Consider the following 25882-nt stretch of genomic DNA (forward strand, 5'->3'; position numbering starts at 1 on the left):
TTACAATAGAATCCCCTATCACTATTGCTCTCCCACTTTTTTTTCTTCCCACCTCCATCACCACCACCAACCACCCCCACCCCCCTCCCCCAATGCAGCTGAGTTACTCGTGGTGCCATGGACTTGGCTCTCACTGCATTCCCCTGAGAAACCACCTCCCCCAGCAGTATCCAAAACGGAAAATCTGTTGGAGAGGGAGATGGACCCTGGGGACTCCTGTCTTGTGCCTTTACTCTGTTTGGTGGTCACCCATGCTGTCTCTGCCTGTGCACTCTTTATCTGCGGTGTGACCACCTCACTGTACGTGCTATCCATGAAGATCTCAGCCTTGTGGATGCTCCACAGTGACTCCAGCTGCTACTCCAGCTCCGAAATGTGGATTTTGAGTAGCTGCAGCTGGAGACACTTCCTGCACAAGTGGTCACCCTGGACACTGGGAGTGTCCCTGACTTCCCACATTGCACAGGAGGAGCATTCTATGTGGCCGAGCTGCTCTGCCATGACTTACCCTTAAATTACGCCCTTTACTTTTTCTTTCTCTGGTTTAAAGAATATTAAATACATACTAGGGACCTTACTACTTATACTTTAAACACTACTTAATCTAAACTAAAGACCAATTCTTACTTTAAAGCCTGGATGGTAGAAATGCTCACCAGGTCCTACTTGCCAAGGCTGCCATTCCTCTCATGCTGGCTCCTGGTTCCACTCTGTTCTCGGGCCTGGTTCCCCTCTCCCTTTATGGTCTCTGCTCCTCTCACGTTATCAAATGCCAAAAGCAAAAGCAAGTCTCTTTCCCTTCCTCCCCTAACTCCCTTAATCACCCAACTCCCAGCAGTCTGTTAGAAGTTACACTCAAGTGCTGAGTCACACTAAGTTGGCTAGCTTTATATACTCCTAAAACAAAAGCAAGCTGAGCCAGTCACAGAGGAACCAGTTTCAGCTGCTTCATTAGTTGACTAAGCCCAACTGCTCACCCAGTGGAGAGCTTGTTAAAACGCTGCTTCAGGCTGGGGAACTTTAGAATTTAAACTGTAGATTTCAGTTGAATGCTGACTACCAACAAAATTAGACTTTTACAGAGAGATTTTAAAAAGTTAAGACTCCTTCCTCACCATCCACCAGCATCCAGTCCTGATGTGTTTCAGCGTCAAGGCAGGTATAAATTTCTGCTTAAACCATGAATGATTTGGTGAAAGAATGTGCTTGCAGATCACTTTCATTTGAATTTCAACAATTGAAAATTAAAGACAAGCAAGATGTTACAGAGGGAGTTGAAGTTACTTGTGATTTCATGCAGTAAAATGTGGGCACTAAATTTTGAAATACTACCTCTTCTTCCCCATGTCTAGTGCCGTGTACAGCAGGACATGTTTCTCGCTCTGGTATCGTGCCTTGCTACCCTTGTCCCAGAGATTATTATCAACCTGATGCAGGCAAGTCATTCTGTCTAGCCTGCCCACTCTACGGTACAACCACCATCACTGGAGCCACCTCCCGAAGTGACTGCTCTGGTAAGGAGGAAATGCCACAAAATTGATTTCCAATCCAACTGTCCTGTTGACGACAGTCAAGGCGACAGAGAAGGCTGGAAAACAAAAATGAAAAAACAGCTTGTTTTCTTTCCAAGGTTTCAACTCTGGATATATAGTGGCAACAGCGAGTCAACTGATACCAACACCTCTGGAGAAGAAATCGATGCTTATAGCAAATCAGGTATGATTCAACAGGATCACCCTTTATGTTGTACATGATAGAGAAAATATAAGAAAAGAGAGCAGGAATAGACCATTGAGCCTGCTCCACCATTCAATAAAGTCATGACTGTTCTCCCTCAGCTCTGTTTTCCCACTCTATCCCCAAATCCCTTGATTCTCTTGGTGTCCAAATACCTATCAATCTACCTATCAGTCAGAGCAGCCATGATCTTATTGAATGGAGGAATAGATTCAAGGGGCAGAGCGGCCTACTCCTGCTCCTAATTCATATGTATGATCTCAGTCTAGAATATATTCACTGACTGAGCATCCACAGCTCTCTGCGAGGGAGAATTCCAAAGATTCACAATCCACTGAGCGAAGAAATTTCTCCTCATATCAGTCTTAGATGGCTGACTCTTTATCCTGAGACTGGCCCCTAGTCCTAGACTCCCCCAACCATGGAAAACAGCCTCTAAGCATCTAACCTGTCAAGCCCTCTCAAATTTTTATACGTTTCAATGAGATGACCCCTCACTCTTCTAAACTCCAGGGAATGTAGGCCCATTTTACACAACCTTTCCTCACAGGACAATGTTCTCACCCCAAAATGAATCCAGTGGACCTTCAATGTACCCCCTCTAAGGCAAGTAGATCCTTCCTTAGGTAGGGTGATCAAAACTATACACTATTTCCGTAGAATTTAGTTATAGCCCCTCAAATTGACACCACATCCAGCATTGAAGAATAAGTAAGGGAGATTTTGAGGTGCCTTCTCTCCAGCTTTTTGAAGTTTTAATTCAAAAATAGAATCTGCGGGCGACCGTTGTGGAGGGGGAGCTGCTCCACAGGGTGGCCTGTATAAGCAGCTGAAGCCAGGCAGGCCAGCCTCAGAGCACACTTGGAGCTCTGGGCCCCTGGGCTGGCCACCTCCTAGGCAGCTGCATGGTCCTCCAATGCCTCTAGGTGCTTGGAGACCAACCGGAAGATTCCAGTTGGCCCCTGGGCCTTGGCAGGCTTTAAACAGGCCTGATTGGTTATCCGTCATTTGTGGGCGGATAGTGCTGCTGCTCCCATGCCACCTCCAGGAAAATGGCCTTGGGGCAGGTTGCACACCAGTGGTGTCAAATTTCGCTGTTGACCTCATCAGAGCCTAAAGATTCAACCCATTATCTCAAAAAGTCACCGACTAGACGATGAGATAGATCAGAACAGAATTTCTGTGAAACAAGTGTCACTCATTTAGATGAGAGCCATTGGCCTAATTGATTTTCTTAAACACTTACAGATGATTCTGAGTCTCATAAGGATGGTGAACATGTTTACCACAGATTGTGAGCAGGACTGAAGACCTCATTAGTTGAACTGAAAATAAATATTTCTTTTCTCCCCCTTTGAATGAAGGAGTTTAATGAATGCTTCTTGCAACCATGCCAGCACAATGGGAGCTGTGAAAGTGTTGGGTCAGGACACGCTTGTGTGTGTCAGCCTGGATTTACAGGTAGGTGAACTCGGTTTACACTCGACTTTTCCTGGAATCACAGCACAGGTATTATCTGGCTCACTGTTAAATGCCACTTTTGTGTTTCAGGCTCTAACTGTGAAACAAACATCAACGAGTGTGCGTCAGACCCCTGCCAAAACAGTGCCGCATGCCAGGACGGAGTCGGAAAGTTTGTTTGCTTGTGCCAGCCTGGTTTTCTGGGTGAGTTTCCTTTCATGAAGTCCTTTCACTAAGAGAATGAACAATGGCAGGTTTCCCTCAGAGTGACACAATGTTATCAGCCCACATTTAGCTCCACATTTTTAATGACTCTAATTGATCACCTGCACTTCCCAGTTCATGACATATTTGTGAAAAACTGGGAAATGAAGAATTGGTGTCCCTCTCCAAGATCGCAGGGCATTCAAAACCTAAACTATCCCCTAAGATAACACCATAGATCCACTTTGGTTAACAGTAAAAAAGGAGGCTACTTGCAGTACCTGCAGTACTCTTTCCATATGGCCGTATTTTCCATTGCTTTAAATCTTCATCGACCATTACCTGTCTCAATTACTTCCTTGGCAGAGCATTCCACACTCCAACTCTCCACATGGACCGAGATCCCACAGCCTCTGTTCCTTCCTTCTCAGTGACAGTTTTAAATCAATAAACCCACATCACTAACTCCCCAACAAGAAAGAAATAGTCTTTTCCCTATTCCATCTTTCAAAATTCCCCAATTATAAAACGTCTTTTGGATCAACTCTTTGCTACCTCTGCTCCAGTGGAAATGGCTCCAACGTCTCGAGTGTCTCTCTTTGCAATGATAGTTACGTGTAGGGGAGGCAGTGACATAATGGGAATATCACTGAACTAATGATTCAGAGGCCCAGGCGAATGCTCTGGGGACATGGGCATAAATGCCATCACGGCAGCTTGTGGAATTTAAATTCAATTAATTAATAAATATCTGGACCTGAAAGCTAGTCTCAGTAATGGTGACTATCATACTCATCGATTGTTGTAAAACTCCTTCCTGTAAGGAAACCTGCTGTATTTACCAAGTCTGGCCTACACTTGACTCCAACCCACAGCAACGTGGTTGACTTTTAACTGCCCTCAAACTGCTACAGAAAAGTCAAAGGACTACAGCTTTTCAAAAAGGTTGCTTACCACCATCTTAATTGCAATTAGGGATGGGCAACAAATGCTGGCCTTGGTGAACACTCCCTGATCTGAGCCCTTCCAATTCGGGTCTTTTGAGCATCCCCATTTTCCTTTGCAACTCCATTGGTGGCCATTGCTCATTGAATATTGAATAATGTTCTTTTTGCTTTCTCTGTCTGTCCCTTTTTATCTCTAAATCCAATTTTTCCTTCCATCTCTTTGTTTGGCTTTCTCTGCCTGATTTGGCACCGAATTTAACATGGGCCAGAATTTTTACGAGCCCATCCCAGTGGGGGTGGGGCTGTAAAACGCAGCAAGCCATTCAAAATTCCGCTGACTTCGGCAGGACCGTAAAATCCCGCTGGCGTAAAGCTCCACACATTATAACTGATACTTCCTGGTTCAGAGTCTGCGCTGCTCATTAACTGTTCTTCAATCTGATAAGTTAAGGAGATGTACGGTTGTTTTCCCTGTCCCCACAATCCCAGATGTTCTGTAGAGAGTGCTGTGCTGGTTGACTCAAATTCACAGCAAGTTTCACTGCAAAGTCCCATAGAAGGCCCATAAATCCATGGAAAAGTGCAAATGTGGTTCACGGCTGGCTCTGTCCATTCATCGCTGAGGCCAAAATCTGACTCAATAAATGGCAGAAAAGAACAAAGAAACCTAGGAGTTCAAATATATCATTCCCTGAAAGCGTGAATACAGATGGATTAAAACATAATCAATTCTGTATCAGTCTCGATATAATAAACAGGATCATAAATTTCAGGGATAAAGTGTAATCTGTATAAACAATAGTTACATCACAGTCAGAATACTATGTATAGTTTTAGGAATCTCATTATAGAAAGGGCATTAATGTCATAGACGTGTACAGCATAGGTTCCAGGGATTTTTTTTTCTTCTTTCATGGGAAGGTTTATTTATTTTCCAAACTTATTTTCTGTGCAAAAACAACTTGCATTTATGTAGCATCTTTAACATAATAAAAGAGTTAAAGGTTCTTCACAGAAGGGTTATCAGACAGTATTTGACACTGAGCCACATGAGGAGACATTAGGGCAGATGACTAAAAGTTTGTCTTAAAGGAGGTGAGAGAGGTGGAGAGGTTTAGGGAGGAAATTCTGGAGCTTAGGGCCTTGGGAGCTGGAGGGAATGGTGGAGTGAAGGAAATTAGAGGAGCTCCGAGATCATGGAATGTTCTGGGCTGGAGGGGGATGTAGAGATAAGTTGAGGAGTATTAATGGCAGGGTCTGAAGCAATGGATATATTTATAATGACTTAACGTCAACTGACAGAGATATCAGAGAGCAATGGCACTCTTTGACGTTCAAACATAGATGTTAGCAAACGTTTTGTGTCGATGTTTTCTAGGTCTGCTGTGTGAAGAAGAGTTAGACGAGTGTAACTCTCAACCTTGTCTTCATGAAGGAAGATGCATTGATGGGATTAATGCATATCACTGCAGATGTACTGATGGGTTTAGAGGTAAAAACATGGTCATCATGCCCTTTTGGATTTAATTTCTCTCTGGCAAAATGAGCCATGGTATTTGTTTAATTTGATTATTTTATTAAAATATTTTCTGACGTTTGTGGATATGGATAACTGACAAATCTTTTAACGTACAGGAAATTTTTGTAGCAAGGATTGAAATCTAATTTCAATATATGGATTGCAGCTGTGATTATGTAGAACTTACAGCACAAACAGGCCATTTGGCCCAAGTGTTCTATGATCCACACAAGCCTCTTCCCACCTCTAACCCTACAAGCACAACCTCCTATTCCTTTATCCCTGGTGTTTATCCAACTTCCCTTTAATTGCATCCATGCTATTGTGAGATTTTGGTCCTGGAGTCTCAAATTACCCAAAAAAGGGGGTTGAGATCATGTGATTTTAAAGCATTTTATTGAGAAGCAGCAGTTTAAATATGATGCATAACCTAAATAGACAGAAAACAAATACAACCCGTGACAAGTGAGAATGGTTTACTGGTCCTGGAGAACAAATGGACAGATGATGCAGAGTTAGTGCTAACCTCTGTAGCTGGTAGGCAGTCCCTTTACTTCCCAGCCTCCTTGAGCTAAGCTCTCCCCCTATCCTCTGCCATCCATAGACTACTGAATGCTTCTCTCCCGAGCATCAGTTTATAAACTATAATTATCGAGGTTGGTGGGTGCTCTGTCAATCGCATGTTCGATCCCATTTACCAATCACCAAGGGACAGACACTCAGTGTGCACCCTCCTGTTTACATCCAGAATCCATGAAGTTATTTCGAGGCTTACCATTTGCTGAGGCATCCTGTTTAACCTTTAGTCAGACAGTTGGTTTGCACAGGGGGAGATGGTGGCATAATGGTAATGTCTCTGGACTAGTAATTCAGAAGCCCTGGCTAATGCTCTAAGGACAGCTTAATTTCAATTAATAAATCTAGAATTAAAAGCTAGCTTCAGTGATGGTGACCGTGAAACTATCATCCATTGTTGTAAAACTCCGCCTGGCTCACTAATGTCCTTTAGGGAAGGAAATCTGCCATCCTTACCTGGTCTGGCCTACATGTGACTCCAGGCCCACAGCAATGTGGCTAACTCCTAATTGCCCTCTGAAATGGTCTAGCAAGCCACTCAGTTCAAGGGCAGTTAGGGATGGGCAACAAATGCTGACCTTGCCAGTGACACCCACATCCCAATTTTTAAAAATGGGCCATGACAATGCCATCAGGTTTAGCTTGTTTCAAAGCCTAAGCTAGAGACATGTCCTGGGCAGAGAGAGCCACTGGACAGCAAGCTGCTACGGAACATATTCAATAATTTTTTTTAAAAAAGCTTTTGTAAGGTTGACAGCAATTTCTTACGCCACTCCCTGTGGTAGTGAGTTCCACATTCTCACCACACTCTGGGTAAAGAAGTTTCTCCTGAATTCCCTGTTGGATTTATTAGTGACTATCTTATATTGATGGCTCCACTGGTGGAAACATCTTCCCTACGTCTACCTCACCAAACCCTTTCAGAATTTTAAAGACCCCCTATCCTGTCATCCCTCATCCTTCTCTTCTCTAGAGAAAAGAGCAACAGCTTGTTTAATCTTTCCTGATGGGTATAACCTCAGTTCTGGCATCATCCTTGTAAAATTTTTTTTTGAATCACCCATGGGCATAATTAACTTTTCATATTTAATTGCTCATTCTGTCAGGTTGGCTTGTAAGCTCAGATGAACAGCAGGTGAACATTCATATTTATACACTCATCTCTCTGGGGTAAGGTTTGTGCTGAATTGCACTGGTTTCTTCAGCTCATTTACTCTCTGGCTGTTATGAATCCATCAGGAACTGGGTCGTAAGTGGATGAAAGATCTTTCTGGAAAGATTGATCCAATGTGAACATAGCAGGAGCTTTACTACCACTTCCTCACCCCCTCTCCCTCCATCGAGCCTGCTCCGGCAGTCAGTACAATCATGGCTGATCCTTCTACCTCAGCTTCACCTTCTCACACTATCCCCATATCACTTAACTCTCTTTAGTGTCTAAAAACCTATCACTCTCAGTCTTGATTATAATCAATAACTGAGCATCCACAGCTCTCTTTTCCATTGCAGATTGCTGAGGCGATACTGGTTAGAGAACATTGGTTTAACAGGATGAAAGCAAAATACTGTAGATGCTGAAAGCTCTGAAGAAGAATCATACGGACTCGAAACGTTAACTCTGCTTCTCTCTCCACAGATGCTGCCAGACCTGCTGAGTTTATCCAGCATTTTCTGTTTTTAATTTTATATTTTTATTAATGCGATAACAGGGCTATCTGGTAGCAATTTCAACGCTTCCTCACAGGTGCCGCCCTCATTTTATAACTTATTACATTGCACCCTCCAGGACGTTTTATTTTTAACTGATGCCTTCCGCTTCTTCTTTATTCCAAGGAGTCCACTGTGAGCTCGATGTCGATGAGTGCCTTTCAATGCCATGTCTCCACAATGGGACATGTCGCAACCTGATCGGAGGATTTCAGTGCATGTGCCGGCCTGGTTTTTCGGGAGACACGTGCGATGTTAATATTAATGAATGTGCCAGCTTGCCCTGTTTAAATGGAGGGTCATGCATGGATGATGTCAACAACTTCAGGTCAGAACCACTGTTACAAATATGGCGTTTATATTTCGGGACCGTCTCTTTAATTTAGAGTGAAATGGAGGAACGAAGGGTGTCAAGTGTCCTGCTCTAGATTTTTGCCCGACAACAAGTTTGGGTGGCTTGGTTTTTATGGGGACAGTGAGGCCCTGCTTGATTTACTGTGAAGAAGGTGCAAGATGTTCATAACCTATAAACAATGACCATAGCAGCCACGCTGACAGTGGATAGACTGATAGTCTCTAAGTCTCACCGAGAAGTGTCAGGAATGTCAGGTTTTATGAATGTTTGCACTTTAAACTGTCTACCTAATTTCAACTAGAACGGAACTGTGAGTCTAGAGGATAGCTAATTAGCATTTTTACCTGGATATAAGGTCCATGTGATTCACATTGCCGTAGAGATGGGATTTGGAAAGGGAGAAGGCCTTAGGAAGCTATTGTAGGATCTGGTTACAGGTTTCTTAAGATACCCCGAATCTCCCAGACACAGCCAGAATCCGAGAACAATCAGAAAGATAGAGGCAGCCAGTCTCTATTGTTTTCCACACTGATTGTCAGGTGGGAGCTTACGCTTGAATTAAAGAGTCCAAATTTGTGAGGATTTAAATGAGGCTGGAAGATTTGCCTAGCTTTGGCTAGAGGGAGGAACCTCCAGGGTAACCCTCACATGAAAGTCAGTTCAAGGATTAGAGGTTGGCCAGCTGGAATAGGAAAAAGGAAGCAAGCCATCGGGAGCTGAGAATAACTTTAGAATAGGGAATAAAGTGCCTACTTAAGGGACAGAGTAAAGTATAACATTGGAAGGGAATTTTTGGGTGTTTTAATAGTTAAATGGGGGACTTTTCTGTAGTCTAGGGTTTAAGTTGCCTACAAAAATTGTGTTTAGTCATGGTTGCTTCCAGTTTGTTTGTTACAGTAAAAATCTTAATACTTGAAATCTTGTGTGATCCTTCCAGTCAGTCACTGGAAATACAACATTTTTTTTAAAAAAAAGTTATTGGTCTCTAAGAGAATTGTAACAACTGTGTCACGGATTCGATCTTGCTCACTTGTGATCCAGACTTTTCTTTTGCATTTGTTGTTTGAAAAAGAAGGAAAATGTTTTTCACCCAATGGGGAATAAGTTAGCAGGGAATGTTGTTGAAGTCAACAGCATAGCTGGGACTAGGTATTTTCATGGGGAGATAAGGAATTGAAAAATATATTGAAAGGGATGGTCTTTGGGGTTCAAATTAACTGGAAAAGGATGGTCCCGTTGGGTCCCATAGCCCCTTCCATTTTCTAAAGATTCTTATGCTTTTAAGGCACAATCTCTCTCAAACAACCTGGGGGCCTGCTTTCTGGGTAGTATACAATAGCAATCAACCCCAAGATTTTAATGATGCTCTAATTCTGGCTTCTTGCCAATTCCTTTTGCTGCACCATTGGCGGCCATGCCTTCAACTGCCAATGCCCCGAGTTCTGAAATTCCCTCCCGAAACCTCTCTATCTCTCCCTCCCCCTTTTAGTCATCTCTTGAGATCTACCCTCACCTGGCCTAATATTTCCTGAAGTGACTCAGTGTCAAATTTTTACTTGATAATCGCACCTTAGGTTGTTTTTATTTCATTAAAGTATTGTTGTACTCAACTGAAAAGAAAAGGAAACCAGCTATTGTCTAGGATTACTAGTCCAGTGACAATACCATTACACCACTGCGTCCCCATGTTAAAGTTAATGCAGAGTTTGTAGATCTTTGATCAGGAATTTGTTTGACTGCTTACTCCATCGCTGTAACCTCACTAGACGCACAGCAGAAACACATCTTTATGCCATTCCTTCACTCTAACACTGAAATATGAAAAGTTCATAAATTCATTTATTCCCTCTTCTCCCTCTCCTGTCATAGATGATGTGATAAAGAAAGGACTGGTCAGGCAGATAAAACACTCCCTTTGTCCTGTGTCCATGACATCTTTGTCAAATCTCTCCTGAGCTCCCACCTATCCCTGACCTTCTATTTCACTCCACCCCCTCTTCAAGAGTATAAAATCCATCACAAAAATACCCCTCTTCAGCTCTGAAGAAGAGTCATATGGACTTGAAACATTAACTCTGTTTCTCTCTCCACAGATGCTGCCAGACCTGCTTGAGTTTTTCCAGCATTTTCTGTTTTTATTTGGATCAGGCAGAGGCCTAACTTTAGCTCTCCAAGTGGATTAGTTTTGGAAAATATGGCCCAAATCCTCTGAAGAAGTTTCATAAATTACAGAAAAAAAGGACATGCATTTTTTTAGCACTTTTCACTATCACCAGATTTCGCAAAGTGCTTTACAGCCAAAGAAGTACTTTTGAAGTGTAATCATTGTTGTAATGCAGCAACTGTGGCAGCCAATTTGCGCACAGCAAGCAATTTGATAATGACTAGATAATGTCATTTGAGGGATAAATGTTGGCCAGGACACAGGAGGTAACTCCCGTGCTCTTCTTTGAAATAGTGCCATGAGATCTTTTACAGCAACCTAAACAGGTGGAAGGGGCCTTAGTTTAATGTCTCATCTGAAAGACAGCGCCTCCGACAGTGCAGCACTCCCTCAATGTCAGCTTTGATTTTTGGGCTTTTTTAGTGGGACTTGAACGCAGAACATTGTGAGATCAGAGGCAGGTGTGCTACCCGATGAGTGCCAGCCGACATTGGCGTGGTTGTAAAGGTTGTTTGGTGTCTCAGTGGTCTGGAGGCTTGTATGGTTGAACATAAACCATTTATTGGTAACCCATAACTATATACATATCCAAGGTAGTGGGTGCTCTCTCCATGCCGCTCTTTCCAGACTCAACTGCGAAGACAGTCTATGATCATGTGACTCTCTACATCATACTGTGGGTGGTGCTGTTCTCCAGTCCTACATTAACCATTCCTCTGCCGAACACACTTATCCTACAGGCCTAAATGTAGGTTTAGCTGCTGCCTTGCTTGAAATCATCTATTTAGAAGCCACAGAATGATTATGACTGCCTAATTATTGCTTTTCTCATGTAGGTGTCAGTGTGTCCCAGGCTACACTGGTTTGGTCTGTGAAATAGATGTGAATGAATGTGAGTCAAATCCGTGTCTGAACCATGGGCTGTGTGTGGATGATCTAGCCTCGTACACCTGCAACTGCCAGCCAGGCTTCAACGGAACCCGATGTGAAACAGGTAAAGGTCTCACGATGCCAAATTTCTGCCACAATATGTCGTAGAATCAGGACAAAGCTCAGCTGAACTTGTTATGGCAGATGAGCTGAAAGACTGTTTTACTGTTGCATGGGAGAGCAGACTCTCAAATCAATGCTCACAAGAAATGAATGCAGCAGGGAATAATGCTGAGGTTGGATAATGGAGTTAAACAGGAAAGATCAGTCCGACCGCACATTAAACTCCCCCCAACCCTTGCCGCACATCCCCTCGGTTTTTAGTTCCTTTGGCTTCTTATCTCCTAGTTAATACTCGATGGAACTTTTGAAACAAAGATAAATCATGCATTTCTACTTACAGGTAGGGCTGCCACAGGTTCAAAGAGCAGTTGTTGGATTTGTTTTAATGCATTTGTTCATGGGATGTAGGTGTCACGGGCTTAGATTTCCAGAAAGCATTTGATAAAGTGCCACATCAAAGGTTATTGCAGAAAATAAAAGATCATGGGATAGGGGGTAACATATTGACATGGATAGAAGATTGGCTGGCTAATAGGAAGCAGAGAGTAGGCATAAATGGGTCTTTTTCAGGTTGGCAAGATGTGACGAGTAGTGTGCCACAGGGATCAGTGCTGGGGCCTCAACTGTTTACAATTTATATAAATGACTTGGATGAAGGTGTGGACAGGACGATTGCCAAATGTGCTGATGACACAAAGATAGGTAGGAAAGTAAATTGTGAAAAGGACATGAGGCTACAAAAATATATAGATGGGTTAAGTGAGTGGGCAAAGATCTAGTAAATGGATTGTAATGTGGGAAAATGTGAAATTGTCCATTTTGGCAGGAAGAATGAAATGCATATTGTCTAAATAGTGAAAGATTGCAGAGCTCTGAGATGCAGAGACATCTGGGTATCTTAATGCATAAATAATAAAAGGCTAGTATACAGGTACAGCAACTAATTAGGAAAGCTAATAGAAATGTTATCACTTATTGCGAGGGGAATTGAATACAAAAGTAAGGCGGTTATGTTTCAGTTATACAGAGCACTTGTAAGACCACATCTGGAGCACCATGTACAGTATTGGTCACCTTATTTAAGGAAGGTCGTAAATGCATTGGAAGAAGTTCAGAGAAGGTTTACCAGATTCATACCTGGAATGGGTGGGTTGTTTTATGAGGAAAGGTTGGACAGGCTAGACTTGTATCCACTGGAGTTTAGAGTAAGAAGCGACTTGATTGAAACGTGTAAGATGCTGAGGGGACTTGACAGGGTGAATGTGGAAAGGATATTTCCTCTTGTGGGAGTGGAACTAGGGGGTCACTGTATAAAAATAAGCAGCCGCCCATTTAAAATGGAGATGAGGCAAAATTTTTCTCTTAGGGTCGTGAGTCTTCTGGAACTCTCTTTCTGAAAAGGCGTTGGAGGCAGAGTCTTTGAATATTTTTAAGGCAGAGGTGGATGGATTCTTGGTAAGCAAGGGGGTGATAGGTTATTGGGGGTAGGCTGAATGCAGATTTGAGGTATCTATCAGATCAGCCATGATCTTATCAAATGGCGGAGCAGGCTCGAGGGGCTGAATGGCCTACTGCTCCTTCGTATGTGCGTATGGGCATTTGTTGCCAACCATCATTTCCCTTGAGAAGGTAGTGGTGAGCCAAATTCTTGAACCGCTTGCAGTCCATTTGGTACAACCATTGTTAGGGAGGGAGTTCCAGGATTTTAACCCAATGAGAGTGAAAGAACTGTAATAAAAAATATTTCTATATATATATTTCTAAGTCAGGATTCAAGGTGACTTGGAGGGGAACTTACAGGTGGTGGTATTCCCATGTCCTTGTCCTTCTAGGTGGTAGAGGTCACAGGTTTGGAAGGTGCTGTCAAAGGATCCTTGGTGAGTTGCTGTGGCGTGTTATGGTAAGGCAGGTGATAATTGCCAGGCTGACCAAATCCCAAAGGGAAACTTGGCCAAACAATTACAAGAATTTAAAAACAAATAACTGCGGATGCTGGAAATCCAAAACAAAAACAGAATTACCTGGAAAAACTCAGCAGGTCTGGCAGCATCGGCGGAGAAGAAAAGAGTTGACGTTTCGAGCCCTCATGACCCTTCAACAGAACTTTTTGTGTGGATCTCAGAATCTGACGGGAACAGCAGTCCGAGAAACTGCTGAAGAAATCTGTTGAAGGGTCATGAGGACTCAAAACGTCAACTCTTTTCTTCTCCGCCGATGCTGCCAGACCGGCTGAGTTTTTCCAATTACAAGAATATGCAGTTTGTATTTTATTACGAGAAGGTATGAGCACTGAAGTCAGAAATAAAGATTCCACTAATACCCTTGGAGATTTTAAATACTAAATTTAAACATTTATTAACAAAAGAAAACACTTAAACACACAAGATTACAGTTACACAGTTAAATTTATTCGTATAATGTTTCCAAAAAGATTTCTACTTATCTAGACTCTCAAATAAACACCCTTTTTCCAGGCAACAGTCCAAATAGATTCTTAATCTATAAAACATCCAGTAATATTACAACAAAGTACCCACTGTTACTATAAGGGAGGTATTTCATAGGGCTTGCCTCTCTCTCTCACTTAACAATGGAAATCCAAGGCTAAAACAAAACCTTGCTTTCTGGGACAAGCAAACACTTCTATGGGGTGGCTAGAGGCTGCTCCCTTCACAGGTCTGTCTTTGCACAGCCCACCTTTCAAGATCTTACATGGCCACTGAGCTCATACAGCTTTCAATATTCCCTTAAATATATTTTTTCCCCTTTTATCTCTCAACCCTTTGTTCTAAATTTTCTTTGGTAGTTACCTTTCACAGAATATAAAAATCTTCCATGTTGTCATTATGGCCAGCACTTTCGGGAAAAATAAACTTAATAACTTTGCCTTATTTATTTACAATTTTTGCCAGTTGTAAAACTTCCTGTTATGCCTCTTTGAAATTCAACAGCAGCAATTCACTCCTCACTTATCTCCTAATGCAAATTCCCTTTCATCCTGTATCTACTGGGATCTCATCTTGCTTGTCCATCTCCATTTCAAAATGCCTGCTTTTACACCTTAACCCACTAATGATTTAAACCTTGCAGTCTAACTGTCTTCAGTTTAATTAAATTAGTCACCCACACAACACACACACAGTCCCCACCAGCCTGCTTCACCGTATCCCCCAGCAATATTAGGAAAGTGATATTCTCTTTACAAGGGCTGGTCTGTCTTGGATGGTGTTGAACTTCTTGAGTGTTATTGGAGCTGCACTCATCCAGGTAAGTGGAGAGTATTTCATCACACTCCTGACTTATATCTTTTATCTTTGGGGATTCAGGAGGAGAGTTACTCACTGTAGAATTCCCAGCCTCTGAACTGCTCTTGTACCCAAAGTGTTCATGTGGCTGGTCCATTTAAGTTCCTGGTCCATGTTGACTGCCAGGATATTGATGATGACAATAATACTGTTGAATTTCAGGGGTGATGATATGAAAAGCCCCATCTTAGAGCCAGTTAATTTTATTTAATTCAGATTGGATTGAGGTGATGTAGCTTTACACTTGGAATATTGACCAAATAGCAGTCGTGTTTTCTAATTGCACGTTGCCAGATGGCATTGCCTGTTTTGAATTCTATTTTCTTTTTAGAGTTATCTTCCAACTTTAACCTGGATTTTGATGTCTCGGGAATCTATGGCTATGTTTTACTGGATAACATGTTACCAATGCTCAGTGCTCTTACCTGTGCTTTCTGGATGAAATCTTCTGATACCACAAACTACGGGACTCCAATTTCCTATGCCTTGGACAATGGCTGTGACAATGCATTCCTACTAACGGATTACAATGGGTAAATTCTACTGCATTAACAAAAATAGTTGCAGTTCTCTGCATCTTTCATCCATTAGAAAACAGATCTGAGAGCCTTGGTTTTCCAGATATAAACTACGCCTGCACCCAATATTCTTATGTTCCAAGAAGCAAGTTTGTTTCCACTAACAAACTGAGTCTCCTTTGAACTGAAGTCTGTGCATGTAAACAAAAGTGTATCTAAGCTAGTGAGCAATGGATTAACAAATACTCTGAGGGTAGAATTTTTCGTCCTGTGGGTGGGTGCGGACCTGACCTGAATAGGAGTGAAATAGTGCACGATGACGATGTCAGGTGAGCATCCCGACGTCATCGGGCACTCCTGCGATCTTTTGGTTGGTGGGCACGCTGCTGTCTCTTGCGCGCGCCCTTAAGGAAATTAATTAAGCTGCATTTTTTGCCGCCTGCTCAACCATTCAGTTGGCGGGCAGGTGAATAGGCCAGGTGACCTTTGTATTTTTAATGAAACCTCATCCATGTTGGACATTTCCAGCGCTTACTAAAAGAAATTTTTTTTTAAACATCTCTTTTCATCATGTGACTGTGTCACGTGTATGGAAATGTTTATCTCCTATGTGAAAAGTTTATTTTTAAATTTAAAATCCGTCAGCTCCCTGAGGAGCTCTGTGCCTCCAGGGAGCTGTCAGTATGCGGTCCCCCGTGCAAGTGCTTGTGCTCCTCCCGCCCCCACCCCAGCATGCTGAGGCCCCCAGCGCGCATTTCACGCTGGCTGGCCGTTAATTGGCCCAGCAGCATGAAATCACAGTTGGAGCCCGATTGGGGGCAACGGTCGGTTTTGCAGTCGCTCCCAGGCCCGCCCACTGCATCCACCTGACGAGGAAAAATATTCTGCCCTTAATTTACGATATTGGTCAATGAAAGTCACTTGACATATCCACCAATACTCCTTACTCCTTTCACAAAGTGGAAAGCACCTCTCTATTAAACCATTACATATAGGCTAAAACTATAAGTTGGATTTATTCACAGGTGCATGAATACACAGAAGCAGTAAGTTACTGCAAGAACAATGGAAAAAAATCAAAAAAATCTTTCATTTATATAGCACTTTTCACAACAGCGGACATCTCAAAGTACCTTATAACCAATGAAGTACTTTTGAAGTGTAGTCATTGTTGTAATACAGGAAATGCAGCAACCAATTTTGCACACAGCAAGCTCCCATAACAACGTGATAATTGCTTCAAAATAGTGTCATGGGATCTTTTACATCCGATTGTGAGGGCAGATGGGGGTCCTCAGTTTAGCATCTCATCCAAAGGATGACACTTTCGACAATGCAGCACCGTCTCAGTACTGAACTGGAATCTTGACCTTGATTTTAGTCCTTAAGTCCTAGAGTGGGACTTGGAGCCCAAACCTTGTGGCTCTGAGTAAGGATAAAATGCAATCCATAAGGAATTATTTTTTTTTCGCAATTTATTGGGTTTACAGTTTGATAAATGAAATTCCCAATCCATCATCTTTTAATTTCTCAAAATTATTTTATATTTATTTAGAGAGACAAGAGTAAATGTAATGCAAAAATCTCACATTTTGTTGTGGTATCATTTTAAATTAGTGGTTGCAATGTTCATAAAAGTCCTTCTAAGTGATTAGCTTATCATATGGCTGCAGAAATAATTGAAAGCTGTAACACCTTTTTAACATATTTCACCTTTTAAACTGTAAACACATCTTATAGAAAAATGAGGGAACATTATAGGTGACTAGATAGTTTTAATATTTGGGATTCAGGAAATTAGGCTATTAAGAGAAACGATGCTCTCTGGAAATGAGAACAATTATAGATCACGTCACCAATATCACCCTGTTCCAGATCACCAACTCTGGGATTAGAAAACAGTGGTGAGCCATTGGTAACACATGTTACAAAAACATGGAACTGGAGTGAGATAGAGATCAGACATTCATGGATTGAACAATAGCCAATGAATATTAAAACCTTCTACTGTAGCAGTTAAGGCATTTTAAAGGCTAAAGCTGTGGTAGAATCAGAGAGGAACAAAGAGGACTTCTGTCCCGTGGGGACTGGGGTGCTTTTTAGACCCCTTTGATCACATTTTTATTTAATGTTTGTAAGTTTCCTTTAATGTTTAACTTTTAACTCGCAGTGTCCCTTTAAGGGGCTGTGTCCTGTTTTGTCCCTCGTTTTTCCGAATTTAATTTAATTGGTTTCATCAAAAGAAAAGGAACAATCAGGAAGCATATCTATACATGTGTGTTGGAGGTTACTGCTTGGCTGAGGGTAGATGATTTTATTTGATATATAATGACTGCCTTTAGAGGGGAGGACCAGAGCAGACAAAATCAGAACAATGGACCTGACAGCTTGAGCACATGGTTGCCAGTTCATCAACAGATAGGCTCTTTGAAAGAGCCAAACAATTGGTCCAACTCTCCCCTGCTCTTTCCCCATAGCCCTGCAATTCTTTTTCTTTGAGTACGTATCCAACTTCTTTTTGAAAGTTACCATTATCTCTGCTGCTAGATTGTAACAATGCATTGCGTAAAATGATTTCTCTTCATCTCCCCCCTCTCTCTCTCTTATCATTTACTTAAAGTGTGTGTCCTCTGGGTTACTAATTCTCCTTATTTGCTCCATCGAAACCCTTCATGGCTTTAAACACCTCCATTAAATCTCGTCCTAACTTTTGCTGTTCTAACGAGAACCACTCCAGGAAACTGTACTGGTCGTCTTGCAGAATCCATTCAATGTATTTCTGGAAAGCATTCTAATTATGCTGATGTACTCTATATCTCAGTGATGTATAGTACGGGAGCAATGCTTAAGCCTTATTGTGCAGAGCTGATGATTCTTTTCCTTTCTTCCAATCAGTTGGGTATTATACGTCAATGGCAAGGAGAAAGTTACCGATTGCCCATCAGTAAACGATGGGAGGTGGCACCACATCTCCATCACCTGGAATAGCACGGACGGAGCGTGGAGAGTTTATATAGATGGAAAAGTCTCCGATGGAGGCAAGGGTCTTTCCACTGGAGCAAGTATACCAGGTAATACGTTTACAGAGCTCCGATGCAGGTGTTTGATTAAAAATTGGTTGCAAGACATTGCAGCATTGTTTTTCCTGCTCATATCCAATTTGAAGTTTTTACAGGAAGAAAACTGTTTTCTGGAAAACATCCTATTGTGTTTGTGAACAACACATTTTGACAAGTGGCAGAGTCTCTGTTGGAATCATTGTGCTCAAAGATTACACCTTTGTATTGCAAATTTTCCTTGCATAATTTATGATGCTCCTGAGCTGCTTATTGAAGGATAATGGATTGAATAGAGTCAGAGACTTGAAGTGGCGAAGTAGATGCAGTGCAAAGGGCTAATGTTAAATATGTATATGTAGGTCTAAATCATCAATCACATGTAAGAGTAGCTGAGGAATGGTTCTGTGTGAAGCCTTGTGCCTGGCTTTGTCCTGTATATAGTTAGAAGAATGTTTAATAAAAGGTAAATGTTATCAACTGCCTTGCCTCCTGCAGTCTCTATCGATCCTGACCAATGGCAACCTAAACTAAGGGAGATGGTGGTGTAATGGTAATGTCACTAGACCAGGAATCCAGAGGCCCAGTTTAATGCTCTGGGGACACATCTGGGTTCAAATCGCACCATGGATTCATTGAAAAAAATTCAACAATTGAAAGCTAGTTTCAGTAATGGCGACCATGAAACCATCATCGATTTTGGTAAAAACCCATCTGATTCACTAATGTCCTTTAGGAAAGGAAATCCGCCATCCTTACCTGGTCTGGCCCACATGTGGCTCCAGACCCACAGCAATGGGGTTGACTTGAAATGAGCCACTCAGTTCAAGGACAATTAGTGGTTGGCTAAAAAATGCTGGCCTTGCCAGCAATGCCCACATCCCATGAAAGAATAAATTTTAAAAAAGCAACAATAACAGAATTGTTTGATCAGCCAAGTGAAGATTGTCTAATGAAATAGCTCATTTGAAAAATAAAACTAAAGAGACATTACCATTCCATTAGTGTGCCTGGCATAAACAAGCCAAGTCGTCATTTAAAATAATCACAGCAAGGCTGGAAAAACTCAGCATGTCTGGCAGCATCACTGGAGAGAGAAACAGGCGTTAACGTTTTGAGTCCAATGTGAAGAAAAAGAGTCATATTCAACAAACACCCTCTCTTCCTGTTTCAATTATAAGGATAGTAGTCATCTTTAGTGTGTGCCTGAGAGGTTGTTATTGAACTTACATAAGATGCCTGCCCCCAGAGGCAGAGTGCCTCATGGCAAAGTCACATGATATTGCATTTCCAAAACCCAAACATCCCTTTTTCACATAACAAAAAGATACAAACATCCCCTTTTTTCCCCAGTGAACAAAAGGCACATTTGAATGCACAATCCTGTCACTCACTATACACCCACTGTTCTCATGCATTAACAACTGTTTGTTCTATTGGTCAGTCACTTAATGGACCATGTGTATGTTAACATTACTGTACGTCTGGGTGATATTCCTTGTCTGGAGATTGATGCTCCCGTGGTGACTTGTTGTTCCAGGGTGGTTGTTGGGGACTCATGGACCCCTGGTATTGATGGAAGTTCTGTACTCAGTACAGCTGGTGAGATCCCTTCTCCCTGACTGGCTGATTGCAGTGAAGGAGCAGCTTCACTTGTTGACCGTAAGTGCCTGCGGTTACGCCTTTATATCTGGTTCAGTTTTCTCAGCTTCCACTTTGAGTTGTCAACTGTGGAATTGTGGGTCATTCTTTCCTCCTGGTACCTTTGTGTTGTCCCTGAAATTTGTTTGTTCAGATCTCGCAAAGCTTGGTTCATTGAAGACTCAGTTTATCGTGCGTTTTCAAAGGTATAGACTCAGCTGGAATCTTGCCCTTCAACTCTTCAGTTCAGAAGTAAACATTTTCCTGTAGAATATTTACCTTTGGCTCGTGCATTTCATTGCACTGACGCGGTCGGCAACCATCTTGCGGTTTACTTGAATATTGTCTCTCTCTCCTCTGGGGTCTTTTGTCGCCCATTCTCTGTTGGCATGTTCCAGGGTTATAATCTCACCCTTTAGACTTGCTCCAGCTGGGATAAGTGGCCGTTGTGTCCCATCTATGACCTGGAATTCGTGATTGTCCTTCGTGCCGTTGCATTGGGCTGTCAGACTAATTCGCCCTCTCGGTATGAGTCTTGTGCCATCGTATAGTCTCAATCTAACTTTTGAGGGCTTCATTTTTGAGATCACCATGTTGAGCCACTTCGCACAGGTCTGTGATGGTCATTATGTTGCATGACGCACCAGTGTCCATCTGACATTACTTGTTCACTTGACACTTTCTCTCTATGGTCATCATTGTAACAATCACAAACCATTTTTTTTATTTGTTTGTGGGATGTGGGCATCACTGACTTGGCCAGCATTTATTGCTCATCCCTAATTGCCCTTGCTCAGTGGGTATTTAAGAGTCAACCACATTGCTGTGGGTCTGGAGTCACATGTAGGCCAGACCAGTTAAGGATGGCAGATTTCCTTCCCTGAAGGACATTAATGAACAATCAGTGATGGTTTCATGGTCATCATTAACTTTTAATTCCAGATTTTTATTGAATTCAAATTCAACTGATTCGAATCCAGGTCCTCAGAACATTACCCTGGGTCTCTGGATTACCAGTCCAGTTACAATACCACTATGCCATCACCTCCCCATTTGCCTCCTATAGACTTGACTGAACCAACCTGCTTTATGGTGTATAGTTCTTCGTCAGACTCATCTGCTGATATCTGTCCAGTGGTCGTCTGTATCAGCTTTGTTTTACTTTTTTCTGGCCAAGCACTTGTGTGTGAAATGATTTTGCTTCTTGCAGTTAAAACACTGCTTTCCCCACATTGGGCAGAACTTCTTTTCCTGTGCATGTTGTCCTCCACAGTATTCGCATCCTGCCCTTTGTCTGTGATTGCTCAGCTCTTTTGGCTTAGACTATCTCTCAGCACAACGTATCTCCTGGTCTGCTCTGCCATACATGTGCTCTATCTGTTGTTTCACAACTTCCACATTTCAACATATATCTATCGCTTTCTTTAACATTTTTTCATCTTTCAGCAGACTTGCTCTCACTGAGGGGTCTCTGATGCCTAAGACCATTTTAGCTGTCCACATTCACATAATTCTGCCAGCTGCATTATTACTGTCACCTATCATGCAATGGTGTCTTTTCACTCTGAAGTCTAGTGTTGAATACAGAATGTTCATATGTAACATTGACTTGGGGTTCAAAATGTGCATTCAAGTCTTTCAAAATCTCTGTCGTCTTTTTTCTTTGCTTGTCTGTTAGATTTAGAGTGGTATACACTTTGTAGCACTCCCTCCCCAGCAGTGTTAACAGTGTGGCTATTCTTTTTGGTTCAAGGTTGTTCATTAATTCTGTTGCAATCGCCATAGTTTTGCCATTGAATGGAAAAACTGCCAGTTCTGCCATGCATCATTTTTCCGCTGGACTGGAGATGGGGTTGAAAAATCTACTGCAGCTATTTTTACTCCACTCAGTAATTTACTTGCAGCCTCTGTCTGTGTTTCCTTTGTCCATTTTCTCTGCAGCCGGCAAGTTCACTTGCAGCCTGTGTGCGCTTTTCTTTATTCCTTTTTTTTTCTGCAGATTAGTACCTTTCTACATTCTTGTGTTTTCAGTGTCTCCTCTGCTCCTTTTGCAGGGCTCTCACAAATCTAGTTTTTCTTCACTTCTGTACATCATGGGCAGGATTTTTACCACGGCGGATGAAGCGGACAGTCCCGGGAGTGGTCGGGAGCACTGCCAGGGCAGGGGTGGGAGGAGGGCGAGCATGAAAGTTTGCGTATGTATGTGGGTGTGTGCACTGAATGCTCCCTGAGGCACAGAGCTGCCTCAGGCAGCTGAAGCCTTTTAAAAACACACAAAAAGAATTTTAAAATGTTAAAAACATGTCCCCTCATGTGACTGTCACATGAACAGGGACATGTTATAATAGAGATGTGAACATTTTTACTGTATTTTTAATTACTGTTGGAAAACTTATCCTGCCCGTGGATGAGGTTTCATAAGAAACCCAAAGGCCGCCTGGCCTTCTCGTCTGCCCACCAACCGTAAGGTTAGACAAAAATTGAATTTAATTATGACTTTAATGGCCTTATTGGTACTGTTAATTGTCAGGCATGCGGCTGATTCCCGCACGCGCCCACTGACCGAGATATCGCGCAAGTGCACGATGACGTTGGGACGCTCGCTGAATGCCATCGCGAGTCATTGAATGCTCGAGCGGATCGGGCATGCATCTGCCCACTCTGCGAAAAATCCTGCCCCATGTTTCAAATATAAGGGCAGCAATCTTTGTTAGTGTGTACCTACGAGGGGTCTTTATTGAACTGATCTTAAGGTGTCTGCCCCCAGAGGCAGAGTGCCTCAGGGGAGAATCAAATGAATACAAGAAGCCAGTTAGTCAGTACAGCATTGCATCTCCAAAACCCAAACACTTTCCTCAGGCCCCATGCTAAGGTTAGGTTTGACAACATGACTTTGAATTATTGACAACTTAAGGGCCATTTCCCACCCACCCTTCATTTTCAAGCTGGCAAGAGGAGTACAGGGGCAGGGGGGAAGCCCGAGATGTGACCCTGCTCAGGCCTCAGACGGGAAATGATTGGGGGGGATGAGCACCTCCATCAGCAGCATCCTTTTAACATCAGGTGCCACCAAACCCCCACCTCCCCCCCAACAAAATTATTAGCAATAACATTCATCCTTCCAGAGCTTTTCTTTCCACGGTGTTAGCAACCATGTTGACTGGCACCTCTCTGGTGCCAACCCTCGAGGATTGCCCTGGAGTCTCCAGGAATGGCAGGACTCTGATGTGAGCACAGGAAAAAAGCCTGCTGGCATCGGACATGCCCACCAGACATCCACAGCAGAGGTGGAGGTAGCTGCTGACTGCTACACCTTGCCTGTGATGACCTTAGCGGGTGTCCTCTGGAGGGCCGAGACCTGGCGAGCCCTGGCCTGCTTTCGGGGTCCTACTGTGTGGCAGTGGCACCCTCCTCGGCCTGTAGAGCTGGAGCTGCTGAGGTCACAGGAAGAGGGGATTCGGATGGGCCGGAGTCACCTGGATGGATGGCCCCGGGTTGTACACCTGCTGATCCTCCTCCCTATGGGTGCCCAAGGGCCCCTGGCTGACTCTTTGAGAAGTGGTAGCTGGACTGAGATCGGGTTGCCCCGCACCCCTCTCATATACACACTGTTGGAGGCCAACTACAGTGTCGGTGATGGAGTTCAGCCCGCGGAGCAGTGCAGGAGCAACAACCTAGAGCAAGATCTCCATGGCAGCTGCCATCCTACTAGTGTTGGCCTCTGTACATTGACATGAGGCGCTATCACCTCACAGCGAAGGTGGATGGGTCTCCTCCATTGTGCCTTGCAATCTGAAGAGTGCCGTGGACACTCCTTCCTGATGTTCCCGAGCTTGCCTTTGCAGCTCCAGCAACTGTGACATGACTGACTCCAGAGGCTCATCATCTGACTTGGAGTCAGCAAATGTCTGGCCTCCAGCAGTCCCCCAACTGCCAGAGACCTGGGAAGTCCCTGCCTCCACCTGCTGTGGATCAGACAATGCGATGTGCTCACCAGATTGTGATCCCAAGGCGACTGGAAAGCTAAGTCCCACCGCAGTGCGTGTCTCTGTGCTGGTGGAGGGTGTGTGTGAGCACTGTGATGGGTCTTCAGGGATGGTTTAAATGGATTCCTCTTCTGACCTTCCCTCAGGGCTTGATTGGAGGCCCTGGGTTGTGGACTTCATCAGCTGTTCCCCATGTGCCTGCGAAAACAAAGAGAGATAATTAGCACATGGCAGTGGCCTGTGAAAGCAGACACATCACTCACAGCATGTTTGTCTGATGGATGCTGCACTGCTGGATCCTCACTTGGTTGAGCAGCACCAACCTCACCGTCAGCACAGGACCGGTCCCGGTCATTGCCGGCCAGCTGGATGGCTCTGTTTTCAAAGTCCGTGAGGACCTTGATTTTAGACATTCTTCCACTGGTCTGCAACCTCTCCCTCTTGTTGTGTGCCAGCTTGTCCTGCGTGAATAGAGATGGAGAGAGCATAAGCAGGACACCTGCCAGGCCAGGTGATAAGTGTGCCTGGCCTGTGTGGGTGGTGAATGCGGATGAGGACAATGATGGTATGTGTGAGAGAGTGAATGGTGATGTCCCTTGAACTGGCAGTGAGTGAGGGCCCTGTGGGTGTGTGATGGGTTTGTGAGTGTGTGAGTTGAGAGTGATGAGAAGGGTGGCTTTCCCTGGCGGAACGGAGGAGATCTTTCCTCCTCTTTCTACACTGGGTGGTTATCCTCTTTCACAGGGCATTGGCGCTGACCACAGCTGCCACCACCTCCCAAGCCGGATTAGTGATGCCGCTGCCCCTCCTGCGGCCAGATCGAGAGTAGAGGACGACATGGCAGGGCCTCCACGCCATCCAAAAGGTGCTGGAGGAGCACTAAACCAGGGGGCTGTAGTCTTTTTGTCTTTTGGGGCCATCCTGTCTCCTGTGCAGCAGTCCTGGGCTGGAAGCACTGAGAGGTGTGCGCATGGCTGCACTTTAAATATGGCGCCTGGTGTGATGAAGTGGCGAGGTGATGATGTGGCGGGTGAATGAGACCCTGCCCGCCATCAAAAGCAGTGTGTTTCCCGGGAATGCATAATTAATGCGGCGGGTTTGGGACGATATGGCGCGAGAAGCCGCCATTGCGGCCGGCAGGTAAAACATCATTTTCCCCGGCTGCTACCACACTTAGTGCAAATCTGGGAAGATTCCGCCCGGTGTGTTTTTTCTCATTTTCTTTACCTGTTTTGTTTGTTATATAAAATAATAATGGATATAGGGGAGGATAAAAACTCTCGGAATATGTCTGACTGGAGTTGTCAACCCTCGGCTGGTATCCAGGGTGCCTGATATGTTCTTTTTGCATCTCTTAAGGTGGTGGAGTATTGGTGCTTGGACAGGAGCAGGATCAGAGAGGAGAAGGCTTTAACCCTGCAGAGTCTTTTGTGGGTTCATTGAGCCAGTTAAACATATGGGATTATGTCCTCACACCAGGACAGGTAAGCACGATGTGTTGTACACAGGTTTTCTCTCCAAACATTCCCTAATTCACCACCACATTAATTCGAAAGGAAGAAAGACTTGCATTTATATAGCACCTTTCGCAACCTTGGGACATCCTAAAGTGCTTTCCAACCAATGAAGTGCTTTTGACATATCATCTATTGTCATGCAGGAAATGCGGCAGCCAATTTGTACACAGCAAGCTCCCACAAACAGCAATGTGAT

General features: G+C 43.5%; 1 protein-coding gene across 1 annotated transcript in view; it reads left to right on the top strand.

Moving 5' to 3' along the window:
- svep1 (sushi, von Willebrand factor type A, EGF and pentraxin domain containing 1) overlaps window positions 1-25882 on the top strand; it is a 232852-nt gene that overhangs the window by 129061 nt on the left and 77909 nt on the right. The window contains exons 21-30 of the mRNA XM_041185318.1: window positions 1353-1514; window positions 1631-1716; window positions 3102-3198; window positions 3289-3402; window positions 5728-5841; window positions 8278-8479; window positions 11507-11664; window positions 15300-15501; window positions 18382-18557; window positions 25529-25653. Coding sequence (XP_041041252.1) covers window positions 1353-1514; window positions 1631-1716; window positions 3102-3198; window positions 3289-3402; window positions 5728-5841; window positions 8278-8479; window positions 11507-11664; window positions 15300-15501; window positions 18382-18557; window positions 25529-25653 — 1436 coding nt within the window. The remainder of the gene's footprint in view (window positions 1-1352; window positions 1515-1630; window positions 1717-3101; window positions 3199-3288; window positions 3403-5727; window positions 5842-8277; window positions 8480-11506; window positions 11665-15299; window positions 15502-18381; window positions 18558-25528; window positions 25654-25882) is intronic.

This window comes from Carcharodon carcharias, chromosome 4 (assembly GCF_017639515.1).
Source record: "Carcharodon carcharias isolate sCarCar2 chromosome 4, sCarCar2.pri, whole genome shotgun sequence".
NCBI classification, from domain to species: domain Eukaryota; kingdom Metazoa; phylum Chordata; class Chondrichthyes; order Lamniformes; family Lamnidae; genus Carcharodon; species Carcharodon carcharias.